Source organism: Lytechinus pictus, chromosome 11, assembly GCF_037042905.1.
Source record: "Lytechinus pictus isolate F3 Inbred chromosome 11, Lp3.0, whole genome shotgun sequence".
Taxonomy (NCBI): domain Eukaryota; kingdom Metazoa; phylum Echinodermata; class Echinoidea; order Temnopleuroida; family Toxopneustidae; genus Lytechinus; species Lytechinus pictus.
The window spans coordinates 1,958,769-1,983,462 of NC_087255.1; the positions used below are offsets into that span (position 1 = coordinate 1,958,769).

General features: G+C 37.3%; 1 protein-coding gene across 2 annotated transcripts; it reads left to right on the top strand.

Annotated features, from left to right (window-relative positions):
- The first annotated feature begins 3,366 nt into the window (after positions 1 to 3,366).
- LOC129270693 (sodium/glucose cotransporter 4-like) lies at positions 3,367 to 24,144 on the top strand. 2 transcript variants are annotated; one of them, XM_064106507.1, is made up of 14 exons: positions 3,367 to 3,741; positions 9,807 to 9,878; positions 12,822 to 12,926; positions 13,303 to 13,362; positions 14,044 to 14,148; positions 15,498 to 15,684; positions 16,615 to 16,832; positions 17,735 to 17,870; positions 18,169 to 18,276; positions 18,833 to 18,983; positions 20,252 to 20,420; positions 21,216 to 21,431; positions 21,755 to 21,869; positions 22,674 to 24,144. In XM_064106507.1, the coding sequence occupies exons 1-14, from the start codon at positions 3,649 to 3,651 to the stop codon at positions 22,910 to 22,912; spliced, it is 1,974 nt and encodes a 657-aa protein (XP_063962577.1). In that variant the 5' UTR covers positions 3,367 to 3,648; the 3' UTR covers positions 22,913 to 24,144. The 2 variants fall into 2 exon arrangements, with proteins under 2 accessions (XP_063962577.1, XP_063962578.1); XM_064106508.1 differs by having other exon boundaries at positions 3,506 to 3,741; positions 21,216 to 21,447; positions 22,674 to 24,012.
- The last annotated feature ends 550 nt before the right edge of the window (positions 24,145 to 24,694 follow it).

Sequence of the window (24,694 nt, forward strand, 5' to 3'; positions counted from 1 at the left end):
TTCTGGATATTTCCTACAATAACATCAAACAGTGGTGCTCGTACACAAAGCGCCACAACGGTTCCTACAAAAAACGGACAATCAATATGTATCGTAGCCGTAGGATACCAACGTACCGTACCATCAATGAGAATACACAGCTTGTATTTCCCAGTCATCTGATCCTTCTTGACTAGTTTCTTCCGAATCACAACACAAGTACACCCTGTGTCTCTAAGAACAGAAACTGTCTGAGAATTCACAATACCATCAGTAACAGGCATTAGTTCGCGTAACTTACCTTTACAAGTCGCACACATCTCAGATATTTTCTTCTTCTGTTTCTTCCTCTGTTTCCTCGTAGGTCTTGTCTGGTCCATACCTGAGGCAGACATCATGACAAACAGCCCACTCTCAAGCTGGGATGTATCACTGCCATCACCTAAATCTTTAGAAGAAGAACACGTAGGACATGGATCATGAGATTTAGTCTTACCTGAAGACTTCCTATGTTTATTGGTTTTGGACCCAATATCTACAAAACTTCCACCCTTCTCAGGTTTTGATTTAGAACTTGACTTACAATTTCTTGCAAGGTGACCCATTTGATCACACAGATAGCAAGGACCAATTTGCTTTCGGCCCTTAGGCTTTTCCCTATGAAAACCATCACTCTTTGTTTCAGACTTATGAGGTGTCATTACTTTGGTTTCCTTTCTTGGACCCTTGAAATGACCACCATGTGCTGAAATATAAATCTGAGCAGTTTCAGTCATTTCCCTTGTCGACTGAGGAGTACGCTCTCTCAGGTTAATAGCTAATCCTGGATTTATCTGCTCTAAGAACTGCTGTCTAATTATCAAATCTTTCAACCCTTCAAATGATTTGGCTGTATCTGTCAGATCTACCCATCTCTCGAAGTAATGTTCTAACCTCGCCATAAACTGACCAGCAGACTCTCCTGTCTCTGGAGTTGCTCTGTAGAACTTCTTCCGGAAGTCATCTGCAGACATCTGGTATCTACGAAGGAGGGCGTCCTTGAGAGTTGAATACTTAGCAGCTTCATCTGGTGCCAACCTACTGTAGACTTCTAGAGCCTTCCCCTGTAGAAGTGCACCTAAATTAATGGCCCAACAATCACTTTGCCATTTCTGACTATTTGCGTACCTTTCAAACGCTCTAGGTATGCATCTATGTTATCCCTACTTTCGTCAAAGTGAGGTAACTTTGGGACTTTTGTCAAACTATGGGTTCGCATACTGTTATTTCCTAACTGGGATTCATTACCCTTATTAGCCTGCACTAAGGCCAACTGTTTATCTAATATATTTTCCTCTAACTGCTTTAACTCAATTTCCTGTCTCCTATCTTCCCTTACAGTTGCTCTCTCTTCTCTTGCTTGTTGTTCTCTATCCTTAATGAAATCCAACAAGTCTTTACCCACTAATCCTAACTCCTTACCTAAGTTAATCAATTTTTCATCAATAGAATCCATTATGAAAACTTAACCAGGCAGGACTATTGTATCAAAAGGTTAAAATTCTATCTGAGAAAATAACTTCTTCCAAACACGCGCGCAAAGTTACGCAAAATGATTACTTACCAAAGAATCAAGAACACTTTAACCGACTTGAAAGACTTGCATCCGATTTCCGTTCTAATCACCAAATCACAACTATTCCTATTATTGAAGAGAATACAAAACATTCAAAGAGAAGAAGCATTAACGATCAAAACGGTAAATAATATTCACATGAAATTACATTCTATGGAGTATCCTGCTTTGACTTGATAATATCTAATATATCCCATTATACAAAGCAAAAATAATGTCCAAGAACAATCTATGAATATTCTTAGGTAGAAAAATTCCAAATTTGTACTTCACAAAATGAGAATATCTATTTCACTTTTGGTAATAAAGAAGTATAAGAGGAAACCTAATTCTGCGAGAGGTCCCGGGTTCGACTCCCGGACAAGCCCCCCAAAATGTCACACCTTAATAAATTCAAATAGACATAACTTGTGTCGAATGGTGACTCTCTCAACTCACTACTGTAAAACTAAATAAATGACCATGGAAGACAATTATTATTTAGTTCAACAAATAAAATATGTTCAGTTTTATTACTCGTTTTCCGGCTTCAACTTCCAACATTTAAATTCAATCTTCTGGTTTTGGTGGACCAGAATAAACAGAAGATAAACAATAATAACAAAAATATATTCAACTCGAAGGAAGTTACACAATAGTATATATATGGTTACAAAACAATGATTTAAGTCTCTGGAGGGTATAAATAAAATAACCCACTTTAATCAACTGTTGCTTCCTGCTAAAAATTCATGAGGAGTAACGAATGAGTAAAACGAGCGATGATAAACGACCATCATCAGATCTTGTCAGCGAGGGTGCTGTCCGTTCTTGGTGGGTGCCCTCTAATAAACCTTTACTCCTACTCTTGACTGGTCTGGTCAATGGCTGAAAATGAGCTGCCAGACTTCTTTACTTCTGAAGAACCACTGGGTGAACTCCCAGGTAGATGAAGAAGAACCCATCTACAATTAAACAATTTCCAAAACTTAAAAAGTCTACGGAATACATATAGGACAATAACCATAACATAATAGGTTATCTATATTCAAGGAAACATCATTTCCCTAGCTTAATTCAAGTATTCAAGTATAATCTAGAATGACATAATTCGGTCATTGAAAAGAAAGCATCATCATTTCTCTTAAATCTAACATTTCATACAAAGAAATTCCATGACATGAGAAACACTTTCCATAATCCATTAATGCTTAGGAAAAGCAAAGTTTCTTATATATTTTAAGAATATCATTTTAAGACCTTTCAATATTTCAACAGATGGAATTCTTGTTGACATATAATAATCTTTTAATGAAAAAATATAGTTAGCATCTTTCACATCTCACATTTTAGAGGTTTTCTTTGACCTTTTGTTATTCTCAATGAATAATAAAAATCCAAGACATAAATGAGACAAAAAAACAACTAAACTTACAGTTTGACTGGGATGACTAAATGCAGGAAATCAGGAACAGGCCTCCATGTTGGTTTAGTGAATCTTGACTCTGGAATATAGTTTTATTGCAGCGCAAGTGTTTGGCTTAAAACTCTAACTCTCCATTTCCAATCACCCAACTGGACCCAAGGACCAATAGGTCCTGCCTGTGTGAAAGCTGTGCAGATAGTGAGGTACTCCTGCTAAAACAGGCAACCCACCCAGTTCAAAAATGCTGAGTATGTTAATTACAATTAAGTGCGATGGAGCCTAACCACTGAGCCTAACTACTCACTATTCACTCCAGAGCACTATTGTGCATTACATAATACAAAGGATTAAGAATACACTTGAGGGGGAAGGTTGAATCTCTAACAGAGTGCTTCTCTATACCCTCTCTTAAACATGCCAAATAGTTTATTTTACATTTCTCTCAAACCGCCTGCATTCTCTGTCCAGGATCACCACGCCTTGTTATTGATACACTGCAGATTCTAGAATGGGCGCACGAAACAAATGGGGTTTGCATCACTTTCAGTAAATGACTTATAACTGATTAATATATTCTTCCCATTGTTATGATAGATAATCTGGTAACATTAGAAGACTGATCCTACCAACCGAACAGAACACTGCAACCATGGGGAACCTCGTAGCGAATGGAAAGATAGAAATCTGGGATATTGTAATCATCGTGGTCAACTTTCTTGGCGTATTTGCTTGTGGAATATGGGTAAGAAATTCTCAATGAATCTAACAGCCACGCTATCCAATGATTTTCATTAGGCTAATTTGTTTTCTTCTGCTTATCACCAGACATTTTTTTTCATTGTAACAACGATTAGACGAGCGGGGAAAGTGTGTTAAGTCCAAGACCACCCCCCGGGGGGGGGGGGGCACTCGACCAAAAAAAGTAGTGGGTATGTGCCACGGGCGAGACAAAAAACGGGGGCCTTGGAGCGGGCTTATTGTAAAAAGGAGGGTCCTCGGAACGGGCTTCGGAACTACAAATTTTTGTGAAAACGGGGGTCCTTGGAACGGGTCCCTGTGTGTTAGTGCGTATGCATCCATATGGAACGTGCATGCAGCTAGCCCAGCGGCACAGGCGCCGGGTGCGCTATCGCAGAGGCGATGGTCGGACAGCGCTCTGCGGCCGCTTTTCACCAAAATTGCGGCTCATTGTATCAGAACAATGCGACCGGAACGGCGTAGCGGAAAATATGCGAAGCCTTGGAGCGGATTTATTTCTTCTTTTTCTCGATAAGAAGAAAATGCTTTGCTTTGGAGCGGCTTTCTTTGTTCTTTTTCTCAATAAGACAAAAAATGATATGCCTTGGAACGGAAATTTGAGTGTAAAAATGGGGGTCCCCTCCGCGGCACATACCCACTATGCATTATATACTGAGTGCCCCCCCCCCCCCCGGGGACCACCCCAAGAAAAAAAAATGGTTTCAGTACGTATAGAAAAGCAACAAGTAGGTCTAAGCAAGGAGGTTTCAAATGAGATGGAGTAACAGCAAATAAAATCTCTTTGAACAAGGTTAAAAACCGCCAGCAGAAAGAATGTCAGGCATGCACTTTGCTCAACATCTCTTGCAATTGTGTAGACAAATGATTCCCGCATGACTCCGCAGCTATAGGTCCTACATAAAGGGAAATGCTTTTGTGATGATAATTACTTTTTCACCGCATCTTAGTCTGGTTATATGTGTAGTACATAATTCGGAGGCATGCGAAAATAAACTATGCAATATGTCCTGAAATATGACTCAAATTTGCTCGACTGGGCATGTGCGGGCACTCATCTGGCATATACAGTAATGTACAACAATATTCCACCGACCACATTTGAAATCTTCATTCGCCGCAAACGATCGGAAAAGTGTTAAAATCTGGTTTCAGTAAAGGTCAAATTCTTTCTTTATTCACTAATTAAAGGTTAATTGATATAATCTGGGCAAATATCTCGTCGTAATAGTGCTTGGTTATTGATGTTTTGTCATGCATTCAAATTTCAGTTTGTCTATTAATATGAAAGATGGAAAATCGATACAAATGAATATTCGTAAAATTTCACTCCTCGGATTTCTTCACTGAAACTGGCGCCTTTTAAGGCGGACATCAAAAAGGTCCTTATTGCCGTTCTTTCTTTTGTGCTTCTTTAGAAATGAACAGCTGCTTGAATAAATTTGTTGCCTGTTGGAACTCCAGTCATAGAATCTTCTTGGTCTAATGTTAAAAACCTCACATGTGAAATAAGAAACTTACGATAACTGAAATTCACCAAAAATCCTGACCGATATGCAAATATGAACTAATGAAGATTTGTTTATTGTGTAATTCAAACAATAGGGATTGAGTGACATCGTCGATTTATTATTCAAGTATAGCAAGATATTAAGCACCAGTGACGTCCATCATGTTTTAGTGGGGGGGGGGGGGGGGGCAAAAGTAGAAAAGATTTCATCATTTTCGGTACGCACTGCTCGCAAAATTATAATACAGAGTTTTCTCTGCGGAGTCCCCCCCCCCTTCTAAAAAATATATGTTAAGTAGTAATTTAAGGCAAGTTCCATGGTTTCATGTGCTTAAAAAGACCTAATTGCATTAAATGTTGTACATTGTTGAGATTGAAAAAAGTTATTGGGGGTGGGGCAAATCGATGTGTTTGCCCTCATCCCATATTTTCATGGGTTTCATGGAGGGGGGGGGGGGTCGTCCCCTGAGCCACAGGATCAACGCTCTGGTTAACACTCTCAAAGTTTACTGCATGACTTATATTAAATTCGTGTACATATATGTTCTGATTGAGTTCAAGGTGTATTTCAGGTTGATCCAAACGAATATTCTGACGCCTGTAATTTATTCGATGGAATTATTTTGACGCCATGGGCATGATGGGTGTGGGAGGGGGGTTGGAAGATATATCTCTCTAATATTACATTTGGGGATGGTCTGTGTTATTTTTCCCAATAATTTACTTTCAAATATCAAAAATATTTATGATGAATCTTCTGACAAGTTTGATCATAGTAATAAGCAGGAAGTAGGCCCTATAGTATTGAACCGCACGATGACCATCATTTTTGTTTTCTCACTATGTTTTTTTGTTGAATGAAACAATTTCCTTTCAAAAATTGTTAGAAACAGATGGATTGCAAAAAGAAAAAGAATCCAGGATGGAAGGAAATAACATGTTTATGTTTATATGTTTTTAAACATGACATTATTTATCATCTTTATGAAATATATTATAAAATACGATATCCTTTTTTTATATTTCACCCCTCCCCGCAACCAAGCGCCTGGGTTGTGCCCCGTTTATTTCACAACCCTATTAATATTGAATATCATTTCATTTTTGCTTGCTTTCTTTGCTCAGGTTCATGATGTAAAACGAGTAAAGAGAATAAAAAAGAATTGAGAATTAAGTGCATAAATGGGGGAAAACTGGCAGGAGTACTAAAAATGGCTCATTTTAAAGTAGATTTTTCAAAAATTTCGCGCTCGCATTATTGATCTTGTCCGTACGAAGTACCTAGTTTGGTTTTTATAACATATACTTAAAACTTCCGTTTTAAGGACTACCATAACTGGTATACAGATGTAGAGCATAAGGGGCATGAGCATATGAACTCCCAACAAGCTTCATAACTTCATAACCAAGAAGGAAGAAAAAAAGAAAATTAAAAGATAAAGGGTGAAATACATATATCTTAAAATATGTCAAAATCTATCCCTAAGTTTAAAGGTCCAGGTTTTTTTTGCTCACTAGCACCTTTTTATAAATTTGACCGTTTACCCCATTTATGCCCCCAAGGATTATAACTGGAAAAGACAGCGATTAACATGTGTAGTGAAGCAAGTGAGACGGAAAGTATAAGAAGACTTAACGAGTGATTTCATTGATATTTCTTACAAAACGACTTAGGTACTTAAATGACGATTATAAATAGAAGCACGTTGGGGCGTTTAGTCAAGCTGAACTTGTTTCGTTCTGCTTTTGAACTGTTGTGTATCAGGTTGTCAAATGCGTGGATCGTTTCAATATAATCACACAACAAATAGTTTCATATACCCATGGGCGGAAATCTGTCCCAAAAGGTAGGGGGGCCAGGGGCTGGAAAATTTGACAAGCAAAAAAAAGTTTTCACCCCGAAATGTAAGGTCATTTAGTCCAAAATACATGTATTATTTTTATTGTGAATGATGAATTTGTCTTCATCACTCCATCATAAATGACCAAAAATAGTAGGGGGACATTTGATATCGTGTCCCCCTACTATTTTTGGTAGGGGGACGCGTCCACTGTCCCCCTGGGATTTGCGCCCATGCATATACCTGTATACAGGTGTAAAAAGGGACAAGGACTGTTTGTAGGAATTCAGGAAAAGGAAACGGAGCTCTGCGAACGCGAGCCGTTTTTTTTTCTTTTTAAATCCCGCCAGAGTATTTCTGGAATCAGATGATGCATATCTACAAAGCAATTAATGCGAGGGTAAAGTGCGAGTTTATTTTTATTTTTACATACTGGGGTAAAAAAGAGACAATTAAAAGAAATTTTGTGATAATACGCAAGGGAATCGTATGTCATTAATCAAAACAATGGCCGAGTGGTATGAGGTCCGGACTTTCCATGTATAGCCAGGCCTATACATGGAAAGTCCGGGGTTCGATCCCCGGCCGAGACACCATGCCCGTGAGCAAGGCATTTAATCTAGATTGCTCTTTTATCCTGCAAATAAATGGAAATGCTATGTGCATTATTGGTAACTAGGTGTGCACTTGTAAAAAAAAAACAATATAATGCGAGCTCGAAGCACGAGCTGAAAATTTTTGATATTCAGACCCGGGGAGCGTTTTATGAAAGGTCTTGTCAGACTACACTGGGGCAATCTTCGTGGACTTACGAAAAGCCTTCGACACAGTCGATCACTATGTTATGTTGAACAAATTGTCTAATATTGGGATAAAAGGTGTAGTACTTCAGTGGTTCGGGAGTTATTTAACTGGGAGGAGGATAGTGACTAAGGTCAACGATGCTTTGTCCAATGAACAATATTTAACCCATGGCGTGCCTCAGGGCTCACTTCTTGGCCCCTTGCTATTTTGTATTTTCATTAATGACTTACCTAACGTTTTTCAATCATGTCGTGTTCATCTTTATGCAGATGATACGGTTATATATTATTCCGACAAAGATGTTAAAGTTGTGGAATCCACTTTAAACACAGATATGCAAGTTTTAGATAAGTGGATGTCTCAAAACAAGTTATTGGTTAACTATACGAAGACTGTCAGTATGCTCTTTGGTACGAGATATATGTTGTCCAAGTGTAATGCACTAGATGTAAAAATAAACAATACCAACATCCAAAAAGTTAATACTACGAAATATCTCGGAATTCACATTGACGCTGAATTGAAATGGGATATTCATATACATAACATGTGTCAGAAAATCAGTAAACTGGTTAGTTTTCTTGGACGGTTAAGACATGTTGTTAACGAATCAAGCTTAAATTTGATATACAAATCCGCCATTTTGCCACATTTTGATTACGCTAACGTCATTTGGTATTCCGCTCCACAAGGTTCTCTGTCATCCCTTCAAAAACTCCAGAATAGAGCTGGCCGTATAATTATGAAAATAAATCCCTACTCTTTTGTCTCCAATCAACATATTCATGAGACTTTGAATTGGGAATTTCTTGAATGCCGCTATAAAAAGCATATATGTACAATGATTTATAAAATATTGCACAATCTTTTTCCAAACTATATGTCTGATAACATTTCTAGAAGAACTTTAAATTATTCGCTTCGTTCGAACCAAAACCTTAATTTACCCAAACCAAATTCTAACAATTGTAAAAAGACATTTTTCTATAGGGGCATATCAATTTATAATCAGTTGACCAATGAAATTCGTAATGCACCAACTTTAAGTTCCTTTCATACTCTATTATATGATTATTTAGATTGAGCATTTGTATTTCTTTTCTCTTTTTGTCTTAGTAATTTTTTTTTTTTTTTTTTTTTTTTTTAAATGGTGTATATTACTTTGTATGGTAAATGTAAGACCCCAAGGAAGAACAGCAGTATTTTGAAAATACAGCTGAATTGGGTGATCCTCCGTTATTGTATGTATCTCTCTTGTATATTGTGTATTTTTTATCTGATTCGGAAATAAAAACAAACAAACAAACAAGACGTTTTACCCGACAAGTACTGTTTTATCCGACACTTGCCATGGTAACAGTGACTCTCAGCCAATCATTCTCAAGGGAAGTTGTCAGACCTTACAGCTTGTCGGATGAAAATTAATGTGAGCGCCAAATAAAACATTTGATATATTGGCGTGATAGGGGAACAAGGACAGTGAGGACTGTTTGTAAAAAAAATATATATATCAAAAAGCGACACGCTTCGCAAGCTACATAGTTTTGAAAATTAAACCTGGAAATGAGGGACTAAAAGTTGGTGCTTATCTCATTGAATATGAAACCACCATGCCATTTGATTTCAAATGACCTACTTCTGAACATGCGCAGTATTAAAGAACTATGAACTGTTTTGCGCAGAGCTCATATTTTACCACTTTCTTCATTAAAGCGTGGACCTGACAGAGTAGTAGGTCCATACTTCAAGATACATTCAAACTTGAAAATAAAATACAATATATCTTGCTCCTCGTAATTTCGCGCATCTCGTGCGATACTATACAAATAGCCTATCCATCCCTGCTCAACTTTTTAAAAACTTAATTCTCAATTTTCTTTCTTCTTATTTTAACAGGCATCATTTGGACGTGGGAAAGACAGCACCAGTGGCTACTTTTTAGCTGGGCGGCAAATGCCATGGTATCTGGTAAATAATTTGCATTATATCTTTTAAAATGGTAGGTTATGATTATAATAGGAATTTATCATAAAAACAATCGTCATTTTTTAAAGAACATTTCGCTGTGGCTATTCGAATATTTTGATTTTTTTATTTCTGAAAATCGGTAATTCGACAATATTGTATTTTTGGGAAAGGAACGTCAGAGCAGCGGATAATAAAAGAAGGAAAATATATAAGGTACGTATTAAAGCAAACTATCTACATACACAGGATTGCATTTAAGATTTATTCATATTTATCCCCAAAATTTGACATAATACAAACTAATTTGTTAATGTGTCAATGTTATGATAATACATTATAAATGTAGCATGTAAAATTGTGATTTAATGCATTACAATCAGTAAAAAATACGGGCGAAACCCAATTTCGTATTTTATGAACCAAACATTTTGAAAGGGCCAGAGACATGGCGTATCGGGCAACATTTCTAAAAAGCTGCGAGCGAGGGGGTAAATTCTTATTTAGCAAACAAATATATCTTATCATAGACATCTTATTCGCCCCTTTATCAATCCCAGCTTTTCCTTTTCTCCGCTTTTTCGTGGTGTTTTTTTAATACTTTTTTCTTTTTTTATTTATTATTTATCTATATTTTTTTTGGGGGGGAAGGGGTCCAAGACAGGAATATTGAAATTCTCCTTTTCCCCCGTTTTTTTTTTTTTTGGGGGGGGGAAGGGGTTGCCAGCCAATTGGGGGCATGTCCCTTCGTAATTATGCAACTGCCAGTTGCGTTTCGCGGGTCACGGCATGGGGGGGGGGGCAACTCAGCAAAAATTGTGTGTCACTTAGTGGGCGCGCAAAGCGCGCTCAACCAGGTAACCTATACTAACCTATAATAGAGAAATATGAACAGATTAAGGACTGTGCAATGAAAAGGATATTGTATCTCGTTGATCAAATAACGCGAGCTGAAAATTGTTAATATTCAGACCTATAAAAGGGGGACATTATAAGCAAATTTTTGTAATCATGATACATACTTGTCTCCAGTGGCGTACCTAGGATTTTCCACAGGGGGGGAGGGGCAAAACCGTCCGCCAAAAAATTTGACAAGCAAAAAAAAAAATACAAAAAAAATACAAAAAAAAAAAGGTCTTCAAGCTCGTCAGGGGGGCAATAAAGGTCTTCAAGCTCGTCAGGGGGGGGGGGGCAAAAAGATTTTTCAAGCCCGTCAGGTGGGGCAAAGATACGTCTTTTGCATTGGTTGTGACTCGTCAGGGGGGGGGGGCAGAGTGCCCCCCCCCCAATGCGAGCGCAAAACACGAGCTGATTTTTTTGTATACATTGAGGCCCTAAAGAGGGACATTTTAAGGACTATTTTTTAATGAATTCATGAAGACCATACATATCTCACCATATATCTAATGCAAGCGCTAAGCGCATGCTGATTTTTTTAGAATTACACCTAAACACATGAAGCACTTTTTGTAGTCATGAACATGATACGTGTCTCACTAATTATATTTTTGTATATTCATACCTGAAGAGGGGCATTCTAAGGCTTGTCTGTAGGAATTCATTAAGAACATGTGTATTTCACTAACAAATTATGCGAATGCGAAGCGCGAGCTGAATATTTTTAATATTCAGACAAGAAAAAAGGGACATTTTAAAGATTGTTTTTCGGAATTCATGAAGAGCAGATCTCACCTATCCACTAATGCAAACGTGAGCACAGACTGGAAATGTTTTATATTCATACCTGAAAAGGTGGCAGTCACTTTGAGAAGTTATGAAAAAGAAGCATATGTCACTACATAAGTGCGAGGAACTATATTTGGTGTATATTGACATGAAAACGGGATGTTTTAGTACAATTTAATGCCCTTGAACATGATTATTTATCTGATCAAACAGATACTGCGAGCACCAGGAATGATAAACACATAAGCCCTAAGCAAATTATGTTTCATAAAGTTATGAAAAAATCTTTCATATCAAATATAATATAATATATACTGTATGTAATATAACACAATATTATATAATATATTACACGATAATTTCTTCTTCTTCCGCCACTATTTTTTTCTTTTTTTCGCTCTCCTCCCCCCCCCCGCGTTTTTTAGCCAGCCAATGGGGGGGGGGGGGTCACATGCCCCCGTAGTTACGCCACTGCGAATGATGCATGTTTATCACAAAAGAACATAATTATTTGAAGATTTCATTATATTAACCATCAATATAATAATAATAGCTGTATTTATAAAGCGCCTTTTGCCTGAGGATACAAAGCGCTGCTATTATTACCCCGGCTTTAGCTCAAGCTACCATCACCGGCGCTCAGTGCATGCAAGGAATTAATCCTGCCGGGTACCCATTCACCTCACCTGGGTCGAGTGCAGCACAGTGCAGATAAATTTCTTGCTGAAGGAAAATACGCCATGGTTAGGATATCATCGATTGCATTGACATTGAGTCTACTAGGCCACCTTCCTCCATAAAAACACCACGAATGAAATTACAAAATGAACGGAAATTCAAATAATTGGGGCAGTCAGTGGGTAGCCTTTCTAAAATTTGGTATCAATATAAACAAGGGAATGATTATCGAGTCCAATTATTACTACTACTTCACAGTGAATTTTTTTTTTCGATGGACTTAAAATGCGATCAATTCAAAATCTGTTATTCATCTGGATGTATCGACACTGTTGATGGGTATTCTACTGAAATATAGTTAATGAATGAATAATCAAATAAATAAATAACTTAATGAATGGATAAATACATAAATAAATTATAAAGAAACAAACAAATTAATAAATAAACACAAGATAGAAAAACATAAGAGTGAATTTCATAAAAAAAACATCAAATAAATTAATGAATAAACGATCAGACAAACTTTGAAATGTTTTTAAATGATCCCCACAACTACCTCTTGAATCCTTTCTTCATCAGGTAGGTCTATCGTTGTGGATGACAAATATTGGTAGTAGGTCTTTTATCGGAATAGCAGGAGCGGCTTCGGTTGGTGGCTATGGAGTGGCAATATATGAATTTCAGGTATCTCCAAACACATAGTCATTCTATCAACTACTGTATGAATACTTGCTTCATGCTTATTATTTTGATAAATGTTGAGAATTATTGTGATAAATAATAAGGGCATATAGAAAGATAAGGAATACGAAGAAGAAAGATAAAAAGAAGAAGAGAATAGGGGATATAATGAAAGAGGGAGGAAAAGAAGAAGAAAAGTATGAGAAGGAGGAGAAGAAGAAGAAGAAGAAAAAGAACAACAACAAGAAAAGGAACAAGGAGAAAAAAGTACGGCGAATTAGTAGTTTTCAAAATAAAGAAAGAAAGACAGAAATAAAGACGGGACAGGGGGATTTCTCACGTGATAATAATGATACGTCCTTTTTTGTTTCCTAATTAGGCTCTTAACTGTTTACTTCTGTTGGGATTCTTCTTCATTCCCGTCTACTTTGCTTCTGGAGTAAGTGTGTTTTATTTTAATATTAGGTACATAAACAAAGTGGATGATAACCCTTTGAATAAACATAATGTTACTTATAAATACAATTCATAATTTTACTTGTCACCATCATCGCATTTGTCTTTATGGATGAACGTACTGTAGTATTAGCAGCAGCAGCAGTAGTAGTAGTAGTAGTAGCACTACTAGTAGTAACAGTAGTCAGGGGTCACGGAATCAGGTGGAGGGCTTTAGCCTCCCATTTTTCCAATAAACCTGTAATAAACAGCCCCGTAGCCAGGGGTTACCATTGTCTTCAAAATTTGACAAGCAAAAAAAAAAAAAAAAAAAGGGAAATCAAATAAAAAAAAAGTATTGGACCTTTGTCTCAGAAAAATTTGACACCCCGAAATGAAAAGGTCATCATTCACAGTTGTGGGGATATTTCGTATCCGAGAAACTATTTATCTTGCTTTGGAAAATGTAATCCCCAGACAGCCTCGGCTACGGATTTGCTAAAGGGAACAACTTACCATCTGATTGTGACTGTTTGCACGGTCACCCCGACCCCCTTCAAACCGTTCTAGTGGTGGTGGTGGTAGTCAAGGTACAAGTAGAAGCAGCAGCTATTTTTTATGCAATCTTTTCATTCTTAAAATAATGTATTATGTTTGTTTTCATACTTTTGTATTTGCCTTTTAGGTAACGACAGTCCCTGAATATCTTAAGTTGCGTTTTGGTGGGAACCGTCTTCAAATCTCCATAGCAATAATTAACCTCATCTTGGTCGCCGTCATTATGCTTGCGGTAAGGTCTTCGCAAAGATGTCATATTCTTTAAACCAATGTGTTTTTTTCCAATATCGTCTGGTGGTATGCGTTGACTTCTACAAATGCCTTACAAATAAAGTCAAGATGTACACTCCGAACTTATATTACAAAAATCATTCCAGGCATCGAGAACGTACGATCTTCATGCTTATTATTCAGTCATTGTGGCAGGGTATTTTTTGCATTGAGACAGAGTACAGACAAAAGTGGTATCTCGACTTGTAATTGACTCGTTCAGCAATATTGAATACATTCGAGATAATTTTAAAACGAATTTGATTTGTTCGTCATTACGATGTACTGTATTTGTCACGTGAGAAGTGACTTTATTTAATTATTTATCTACTGCTGCTTGACGCCAAATAAGGAATACGTAAAACTGAGGATTACAGTTAGTAAAAGATTTAATCAAAGCTCTTAAATCATTCTGATGTTCTCTTTTGATGGTTTTACAATAATTTGTACATGAAAATATACACAGATATAACAAAATACAACTTAACTTAACGGTAATCGTTGACTCTAGCCCCCATCATCTCATCTGGCCTGACATGCCCCACTCGGCCCTGGTAGTCGGTCCAGTTCCTGGCCTCCGCAGCTAGCGATGTCTCTTCCACTCGGCCTCGGCCTCCGCAGACTGTGTTGCCCCTCGATGAGTAGCCCTCAGATCAAAGATGTGGCTTCAACGAATTATTGGACGAGATCGAGCCCCCAATGGGGACATGAATTTTGACCAATCATGTCGGTGGAGAACCGGCGGTAGCTGGGGTCGTTATCTCGTCACCGACGTAGTCCCTCAGTTTTAACTTGGACTGCCTATAATATCATCTGTAGTCTACTCTAGCTTAGGTGGTTCTCCCTGAATTACTTAAATTAACCTCTTAATATACCCTACCGTTACTAGGACTAACTGTAAAACTATAAAGTAATTCAAAGAATTTCAAATAACAGATGTGCATAAAGCAACACATTCTTATTAATAAAAGACACTTCCTGTGCATCTGTCAACTACATTCATAAATGCTAGAGCACTGTATTGACTATTTATGACACCTGTATGAAAATGCTTATAGATACCTAATACGAAATATGGCATCAACCTGGTACACTTTTATTCTAAGGGGGGGGGGGTATCAAACGTTTCCAACGCTTGCCTTTGAAATATTCAAAACGTATGTATATGCTTGTCTACAAGACAACCCTAACCTGGACAAGTATGTTGAACACATGTTTAAACTGAAACATTTTATAATTAAATTTCTTTCCTGACAGTGAAGTACTTCTAACTTCATCTTTATCATTCTTGTTGCTATTCCTATCATTTAGAGTGAGATGTACGCTTCTTCCTTGGTGATCCAGCAGTCCCTCGGATGGGATCTATATACATCAATCATTGTTCTTCTTCTAATGACAGCCGTATATACCGTAGCAGGAGGGCTCAAAGCTGTGATATACACCGATGCCATCCAGGCCGTCATCATGATGATCGGTGCATTCGTTCTGATGTTTATCGGTAAGGCAGGTGATGGCTATACTATATTAAGCGCCCTACTCTTTGCTAAAGTCACCCCATGTTCCATTTATCATTATTTTAGTGTTTTTGACACCCTTAATATTACGTTACGTACGTAACGTGCCCTATCTTGAAAAAAAAAAGATCCTTTTTACGTGATTTTTGGTCACGCATGGTATCTACTCGTCAATGGAAGTGGCTCCCGGGAGTCACCCATGGGTAGAACTGCTAATTTGTCCATGCAAGCCATCCTTTCAAGCCAGGGAAAGATCGAAAAAGAGACGAAAGGCGTTGTTACCTTGCAACCCTCGCAGCCCCATCTACTCCAAATTGACATCCTCTTACAGAATCCCACTCTTGATCTTCAGCTGGATGGGTCAATTTATTATCTCCTGCAAAGTTTTTTTTAATAAATAAGCATTGTAAATAAAATTTCTCCTGTCTTCTATCCCTCATTCCAGAGAACGGCTTTTTCAATGGGAGTCATTCTACTATGCACGATTCTATCATCTATTCCTCATAATCTACCTGATTAAATTTTCTCACTTTTTCTTGTTAAAATAGGATGCTTAAGAAAATGCATCCTTCCACCAGTGACCTCTTTTCAGTTGTTGCTTTTTACTGTTCTTTTTCCATGCATGTTCACACCCTATATTGACTTGCAATATATTGTTATTATTTCATATTTGATGTTTTTAATCAGTTTCGTACACTATGAATGTAAACCTGTAAATTGTACACAATCCTGCCTCTTGGCTGCGAAGTTCAATATCAATTAAACCTTTCCAATTCAATTCAATTTGGGGTTTAATCAGACTTTTTCTCAATTAATTTTTTGTGACCAGATACAATGTAATGCTTCAATAATTGTTCCTCTGGTGTCCCCATACCAACTAATGATGGTAATATTTTAATCATCCGGTGTAATAGCTTTGTCCAAGATAGGTTGGTCCATAGATGTTCTTCGTGAAGATTACATGTCAGCCATTCCTAATACCACTGGGTCTAATCTGGATAATACGAGCTGTGGAATACCAACGGAGAAGACCTGGAATATCTTTCGTCCCGCCGATGATCCGGGATTGCCTTGGCCTGGTGCCATATTTGGGGCATTGGTCCTAGGCTGTTACTTCTGGTGTACCAGTCAGGTATAAGACATTTCGCTTTAACTATGTCATTTGATATCATTTGTCATACGTGTGTTGGTGTAATATTGATACGTTGATACAATTAGAAGAAGTAGTACTGGGTGATACTTTATAAACCTCTTCACATCAGATAATGTACACTAGATTTGGGTTAAAGTAAAAATAGTTCATGCTCAAACTCAACTGTTTTAACATGTACCGTTGTGGTCATTGGCGGCGGAAACCAAAAAATTTAAAGGGGAGGTCCACCTGAATTTAGGGGGGGATGCAGGAAAAAAAAGGTTATCAACCTAAATTTTAGGGGGAAACAAATTTAGGGGGCGTTTTTAGGGGGACAGGACCCCCCGTCCCCCCCCCCCCCCCACGCCTCCCAATCTTTAAATTAACGCAGCTTTCATTGCTGCATCATACGTTTTTCTCCAACACTCTGGGAATAAAACTAGATGGTAAAGAGGTAAATCATCGCCCAGACTGACGAAGCTGTACAAAAAATTGTTATTCTGAAGTAATGCAATTATGAAACTAGAAGCAGGGGTGTGAGAGATCAGATTTTTATCTGATTTCAGATTTTTTTAGTTTTGATTTTCAGCTTAATTTCAGCTTATTTTTGGCTTTCCTCTGTACAAAAAGTATGGGAGCTCTTTCTATTTCAGATTTTTTCAACACTCTTCAGCTTTTTTCAGATCTTTTTATTTGTGACCACTCACACCCCTGACTAGAACCTATTGAGTAGTTTTGAGGCTATCGAGAGGTCTTTTTTTGTTAATTTTAATTTATTTCGTTATGAATATATGAAGAATGCATGAGAAATTTTATCTTCAAATTTGCAAAAAGAAGATGACTCATTCTGAACGCCCATTTAACTCTTATTCGCGGTTTGAACTATTGGTATTGATTACAAGGTGATTGTACAACGTACGTTGGCTGCAAGAAACGTCACCCATGCCAAGGGAGCCTGTATAATGACTGGCTTCTTCAAGATCTTACCAATGTTTCTTATGATCATTCCTGGTATGATTAGCCGAAGCTTGTGGCCTGGTAAGTATCTTTAAAAATCTTACCAATGTTTCTTATGATCAGTATCGATTTATCCATCCTCGGTACCATTGTTTTGATTAACATTTAGCATCAATTTGCGATCCTTCTCATGAATCAATCAACAAAACTGTAATTCACGGCATTGACAATTACAAGGAATGAGACAAGAGATATCAATGTTCCGGGTCTCTACGATTAATTACCAACGCACGTATTGAAAATTCCTATTAAAATCTGAACATGGTGGTACTTGTGGTACATGCTATTTTGTTTCATGTGCTGTTCTTTTTTCTTTCAGACGAAATAGCCTGTGTGGATCCAAATGTCTGTCAAGAGGTTTGTGGTAACCCTGCGGGGTGTTCAGATATCGCCTATCCCAGACTTGTGGTTCAACTCATGCCAACAGGTAACTCATGACATATATCCATTGTAAAAAGAAGAAAAAAAAAACACTTTACCATTTCTTTACGCTGACTCTCATCGGCGATTTATAAGCCTTTGATACAAGTTGATAATAAACTATTCCAACTTGATTGACTGGTTGCGAAATAATCAGTTCTGACACAACGATTTGTTATCGATTATAAGTTTTGCAAAGTTTAAGTCCGAATAGCATGATAACATTTAGAAAATGATAGCGAATCGAGAGGGATCTATTTTTTTTTATAAACTTTGTGCATACAAATAGTAGTTGAAGTGCAGACTATGATTTGCAAGCTTATAACTAAACGATCAGGGCACATCGCATTCGTAAAACATTTACTGTGCTCTATTGAAATCAAAATGGCGCCTACAAATTAGTCGACATTAAAATACTTTATGAATATAGGTTCAGGTACCTTACGTATGCACTAGGCCTACTCAACTAAATCTGAAACAACCGTTTCAGGCCTCTACATTCGAAATAAGATGGGCATTTAGATCGTGTCATTTTCAGCTACTATCAATTCCCTCTCTTACAGGGCTGAGAGGACTGATGTTGGCAAGCATGTTGGCTGCTATGGTTAGTTCATTGACCTCAATCTTCAACGCATCCAGCTCAATGTTCGTCATCGATATCTGGTCAAAATTCAGACCAGCATCCACAGAACTGGAACTTGTCATCATTGGAAAGTAATTTCCGAGGTTTTACACCGTCGTTTGAGATATTCATAATGCTGCTTGGATATGTAACTAGAGCCCAATCAAAGAAGTCCTAACCTGAGACCTCTACTGCAAAAATAAAAGGTTCCATGAAAAGCAAATGAAAAATCAGTTGCATCTTGATCTTCTACCAGTAAAAATTTAATTGGGGGCTTAGAACTTTCAGGCAGAAGACGAGGGGACATCGGAACACATCTTTATCGTGTTTATCAGATGAAGGTTTTTTTTGTAGTAGTAGTATTTATTAAAATCATTCAGTTCAAAATCATACAAGTAATAGTATATCAACAAAACACTGTCCACAGAGTAAAAAATTATTCATAATACAAAAAATTGTATTTAAAAATACAGAATATAATAACATTCAAATCATCTAGAACAAAGTAAATACTTAGTCTGTAGAAAAATAAAAATATACAGATATAACAAAAAAAGAATTTATAGCGACGCAATTGAACTAAATGAGTATTAGAAGTAAAACACCCTCCCATCCCAACTGCCCCCCCCCCCCCCATATCCCATCCAAGCCAAGGAAGCGCGGTCTGCTTCCCTCCCTTAAACCCCCGGCTACCCTCCATTATAATCTGCATTCTGTACCGCAACCATGATCTAACTTGCGCACCTGAATCTTCACTCCAAATGCAAAAGAGCCTCTCCGGCCCCCAATCACACCCCTCCCAGAGAGAGATAAGAGACTAGTCACTCCAGAAGCGGGATCCATATCCCCGAGAGCGCGCCATAGCTCCCTCTGGAGCGAACAGCGTATATATTTTTTTTTAAATATATTATTATTTTTTACATTTTTACTCTAGAAGGAACCACAATGCACCCCCAAAGACACGAAGCCCAAAGTCATTACAGATATGATTCGGATATGAATCGGACCAACAATAAACCTTCTTGTGTGCGCTTACTTCATGTAATTAATGATTGTTGTATTCCCATATACGCATGATAACTTTTCTATATAGTGGTGCATTCCATGGAAACGATGATTGTCATTGGCTAAGGAGTTCTGATACCATGGTATCTGACATAACAAAACAAGCTACATATTCGTAAGCTCCTTATGTATAGGAACGGACTTTTGACCAGGCCGGAGTTGGGAGTAAAACACTAGAATACAGAGACGACACTGGACGACAGACTTAATTCCAGTTCATCATAGACGACTATTATATTTAGACAAAAACTTACCAATACTTCAACTGATTTCAGTATGGTTCCCCATTATACAGGTTAGCAACAATTGTAATGGTGGTTGTAGGAGTTCTGTGGATACCCATCCTTCAGGCCTATGGTACAGGAGAACTCTTCACCTACATACAGGCAGTGAACGCCTACCTCGCTCCAGCCGTTCTAGCCGTCTTCACTACTGCGGTCTTGTGGAAACGGGTCAATGAAACGGTAGGGACATTGTTATTCTGTTCCATGACATTTGCTCCGGCGACAATGATATTGCTCCGCTCTAAATTCCACATACTAATCGAATTACCAACTTCAACTCTGGGTTTAACACTATACCCTACCTTCAAACCTAGCGTCAAACCTTAATGCAACTCTTAGCCTAACCCTTTACATCTTAGACGAAATTAAGCCCGGAGCAATTTGTCGCAGGAGCTTGACGTGTCACCTGTTAGGCATATCACATTCACACCAAAGAACATGAAGAATGCACGGACACCTAACCGATCACATATATTACGTTAATCCAAATGGCGCACCGTCGATCGGTTTGCAGTCGGTTACGTCTATGGTACTGTAGCCTCAGAATTTTCTTTTGACCATTTCAAGGAATTGAATAACTTTTAAGCAAGCTCGGGTTCAACAGTTTTTATAACTTGAGAAAAACAGCAAGCACATAGACTTGGTTTCCAATTCGAAGGCCACACATCGCCGTTAGATTAGTCAGGGTTTTCATTGGCATGATTGGTGTGTCAATTGCAGCACTCGATCTGCCCGAGGAAATTAGGACATGTAGCAGTATAGGAATGGTGGCGTTGTTTTGACTGAGATGTGATTCTCCATAAATACAACTTTATCTGATTGATAAATGTAAAATATGCTAATGTAATAATAGTGTCAATTGGGTAAGACAAATGCGGGAGTAACTTATCAAGAATGCATGAAGAATTTTCTAAGCAGGAATCCACAGAATCACTCCCGATTAAACATAATTTTGTTCATCATTATGATATATAGGGAGCGTTTTGGGGTCTCTTGTGCGGATTCGCAATTGGTTTCACTCGCGCCATCTTGGATTTTGTCTTCGGTGTACCGTCGTGCGGTCAGGAAGATAGGAGACCAAGGTTTATCAGTCAGTTCCACTTCCTTCATTTTGCAGCTTTTCTCTACGTCTTCTCACTCATACTTATCATTGTCATCAGCCTCTTGACCAAGCCACAACCGCCGCAAAAAGTAAGGCTTCTAGAAGGTTTGTTTCTGACATTCTTACCCATCCAGCAGATTCATCATATTAAATCATCAGTCCCATTTACTCATTTATCAGTCACGTTTGGCAAGACATTGTGGCGGCATTATTAGAGTATATTTGCCATCTCACTCTTTTCACTTTGATACTGTTCAAAATTATATGCCAATACGACTCCTGTATTTTTGTCAAGAAAAGTATTATGGGTTAGCTGCAATACGTCTTCGAGTTACAATAATTATTCATCTCAAAGTATTTTCCTGCCGGTTCTGATCATGAATGCAACTAACTGCTACTTATTTTTTTCCAGCTGGTTCGTTTGACATGGTGGACACGATTGTCGAATCTTCCTCGGGAACCTATGGGCGAGCAAGACGAAGAAAACGAGAAGATCCAAGAGGAAATAAGGAAACAAGCTGAAATAAGTAATGAATTCCTTTTTACCATGAGTGCAATATCCAATGAAATATATTGTGCTATTTTTACTAACTCAGAAAGGAGGCAAATAAAAGCAAATATGCATTGCAAAATATTAGATGGGAATCATGATCATGATCATCGCCATCATCCAGGCCATTATAATCATCAAAAGAAGAAGATGATGATGAAGACGAAGAAGAAGATGATGATGAAGAAGAAGAAGGATATGATGATTATTATGATGATAAATGAAGTAGAATAATTTATATAATGAGGATAGTGATAACAAGAAAAGAAGAGGATTGTGACGAAAAACAACACAAAACACTATCTTTCATCTTATGCAGATATGCTAGGGATGCATTTAGATTCACTTTTTGTACTACATCAATTTAAGTGAGTCAGTCTCTGGGATCTAAAGAGTTGCGAGTCCAAAGAAGGACTACGAATTATATGTGGAGCGTTGTGGCCAAGTGGATTAGTCTTCGGACTCCCAGCCATGGCGTAATTTCCTTCAGCAAGAAATTTATCCACATTGTGCTGCACTCGACCCAGGTGAGGTAAATTGGTACCTGGCAGGAATTTATTCCTTGAAATGCCACCACGCTGTAAAGGCTGCGGGGCTAAAGCCTGGGTAATAATATCCAATTTTGCGCATAGGGACACATTTGGCAGTGATATGCGCTATATAAGCATGTTGGTATTATTATTATTATTATTATACTCATACACGTTTTGGATAAGATGAGTGTTACTTTGAAGTTTTACCCAGCTAACACCCAACCCTTTCCGTTCTGTAATGCATACAGGGTACCGCGCTCGAACGGGTTTGGTGTGGAGGATCATAAACATAATTTGTTGTATCCATGGTAACGGAAGATCACAGAACGACAATGTGGACATAGAAAGTGACGTACGAGAAGAGAAGGAGCCAGAGATAGAATTGAAAACTGCTGCATACGAGAATCCGAAGTGGGCGCGATTTGCACTGTTGAATGGAATATTCTTAGGAATCACTTGCATAACAGTTCTTGCTTATTATGGATGATCAGGATTTTTTTATTCATATCTATTTCATAATTCAAGCGTTATGTTTAAAGCGTGTTGGATAATTGATATGTGGAGTATTTTTGTAGTACCAGTAAGATGTCATATTCAGGCTTATTAATTTCAAGACTGGTAGATTTTTCTTATTTACTATTTTGGTTATCTGCTGCGAATATTTCAAAGTTGGTCGATAATAATTCCTAATTACATAATTTATGCATTGTGTATATAAAGTTTCATACCTAGCGATATCTATCCTTGGGTATTATGGGGTTTTTCTCTCTTTTTTTGTTTTAATAAAAAGCACATTGTTCAATACGAATAAATTGACTCGGCAACCTGTTTCATAGAGACAATTCTATAATCCAATTGTTGATTATTGACTTGCGACTCTTTGTTTATACAATATGAGCAGCCAAAGTAAACATCAATTATGTTTAAAGATTTTGTATACGTTGCGCATGAAGAATTCTTACTCACTTTTCCAGACTAAGTTACCATAAAATGTGATGAATTGAAGTTAAAGTAGAAATTCAAGCACATATGATGAAAGTTTGATCCCGAACTCAAATACTTTCACATATATATTTATTACATATATATCTTTTACATTTATGCGTGAAGTAATTGTGTATTGAGCAAGTAATGAAAACATTTAGAGGGGTACAATGGATATCTTGGGAAACGTTCAAATAAGTATAATAATAATACTATAATAAGTAGTATATACATGTAAATAGGTATTATTTTATATTTTGACGTAGTAATAAGGAAACCATATTTCACACTTTTCCTTTCCTTTCAAAATATGTATCATGTATTCATGATTACTAGAATTAAGAGTATGATAAAGAGTGATTTATTGATGTCCCGTTTTTATCTTTTTTTTCAATGAATGTTATAATTTTGAATCTTGCTCAGTTGGCTCAATTTCCCATCCATTAATAATTTTCTTTTCACATGAGACGCATAAAAGTGTTATAACCAAACCTTATACTTCCAACAATATATTATAAACATGGCCTATAAATTAAGATGATTATATTGTATTCCACTCATCAATAAAATTCTATCTGTCTGTTTTTTTTTTTCAGTAACGCCAGTCTGTGAGTTCTTCCACATCAGCTTTGGAGTGTACCGTCAGAAAATTTTGGCCAGTATTCTAAAGTCCGATTTAAATAAGCCTATGGTTCAACTGTGTATTGATATTATATGAAGCCAAAAACATCAAAATTGCATTTAGGCCTACTTATAATATGTTTCCTATCTTTATTTTGCGTTTTCTCTGGTGTTCTGATTAAGAAGCGAACTAGCTCAAAAACTATTCACAGTCAATTTAAGAATGACCTGTGTATCAAAATTACAAATCGAATTGGTACTGTTAGAGATACATATCACAATTGGCTATCGGTAGAAAAATTACTTTAGACCAGTGATTAAATTAAACCCGCCTTCAGAATACGGGCCATTAAACGTGAAGCGAAATTTCGATATAAAATTGAACACGTTTGATGGTAATAAAGAACTATTTCAAAAGCGTTTTGTTTTGTAAAATGATTTTAAGCCCCATCCCCTCTCTGGGTTTCTTTTCCAATTACCCTTTTCTCCCTTTTTTTCACAACCAGCTTATTCGTGGCCTGTACGATAATTGTCCCTTATTTCATTCGGCAATTTAATATCTACCTTAGATATTAAGTTATTTCTTTGGACAAAAGGGTAAAATCACTGTAATAACCTTATGATGTGCTTTTAGGATCCAATCTTCGAAGTTCCCCTTCAGTCT

What these genes read in the sequence shown, in the direction of transcription:
- LOC129270693 (XM_064106507.1), top strand. Translation starts at nt 3,649, where the DNA reads ATGGGGAACCTCGTAGCGAATGGAAAGATAGAAATCTGGGATATTGTA. An exon ending in TATTTGCTTGTGGAATATGG is followed by an intron (nt 3,742 to 9,806) that starts GTAAGAAATTCT and finishes TTATTTTAACAG; the next exon opens with GCATCATTTGGACGTGGGAA. An exon ending in ACTTCTGGTGTACCAGTCAG is followed by an intron (nt 16,833 to 17,734) that starts GTATAAGACATT and finishes ATTGATTACAAG; the next exon opens with GTGATTGTACAACGTACGTT.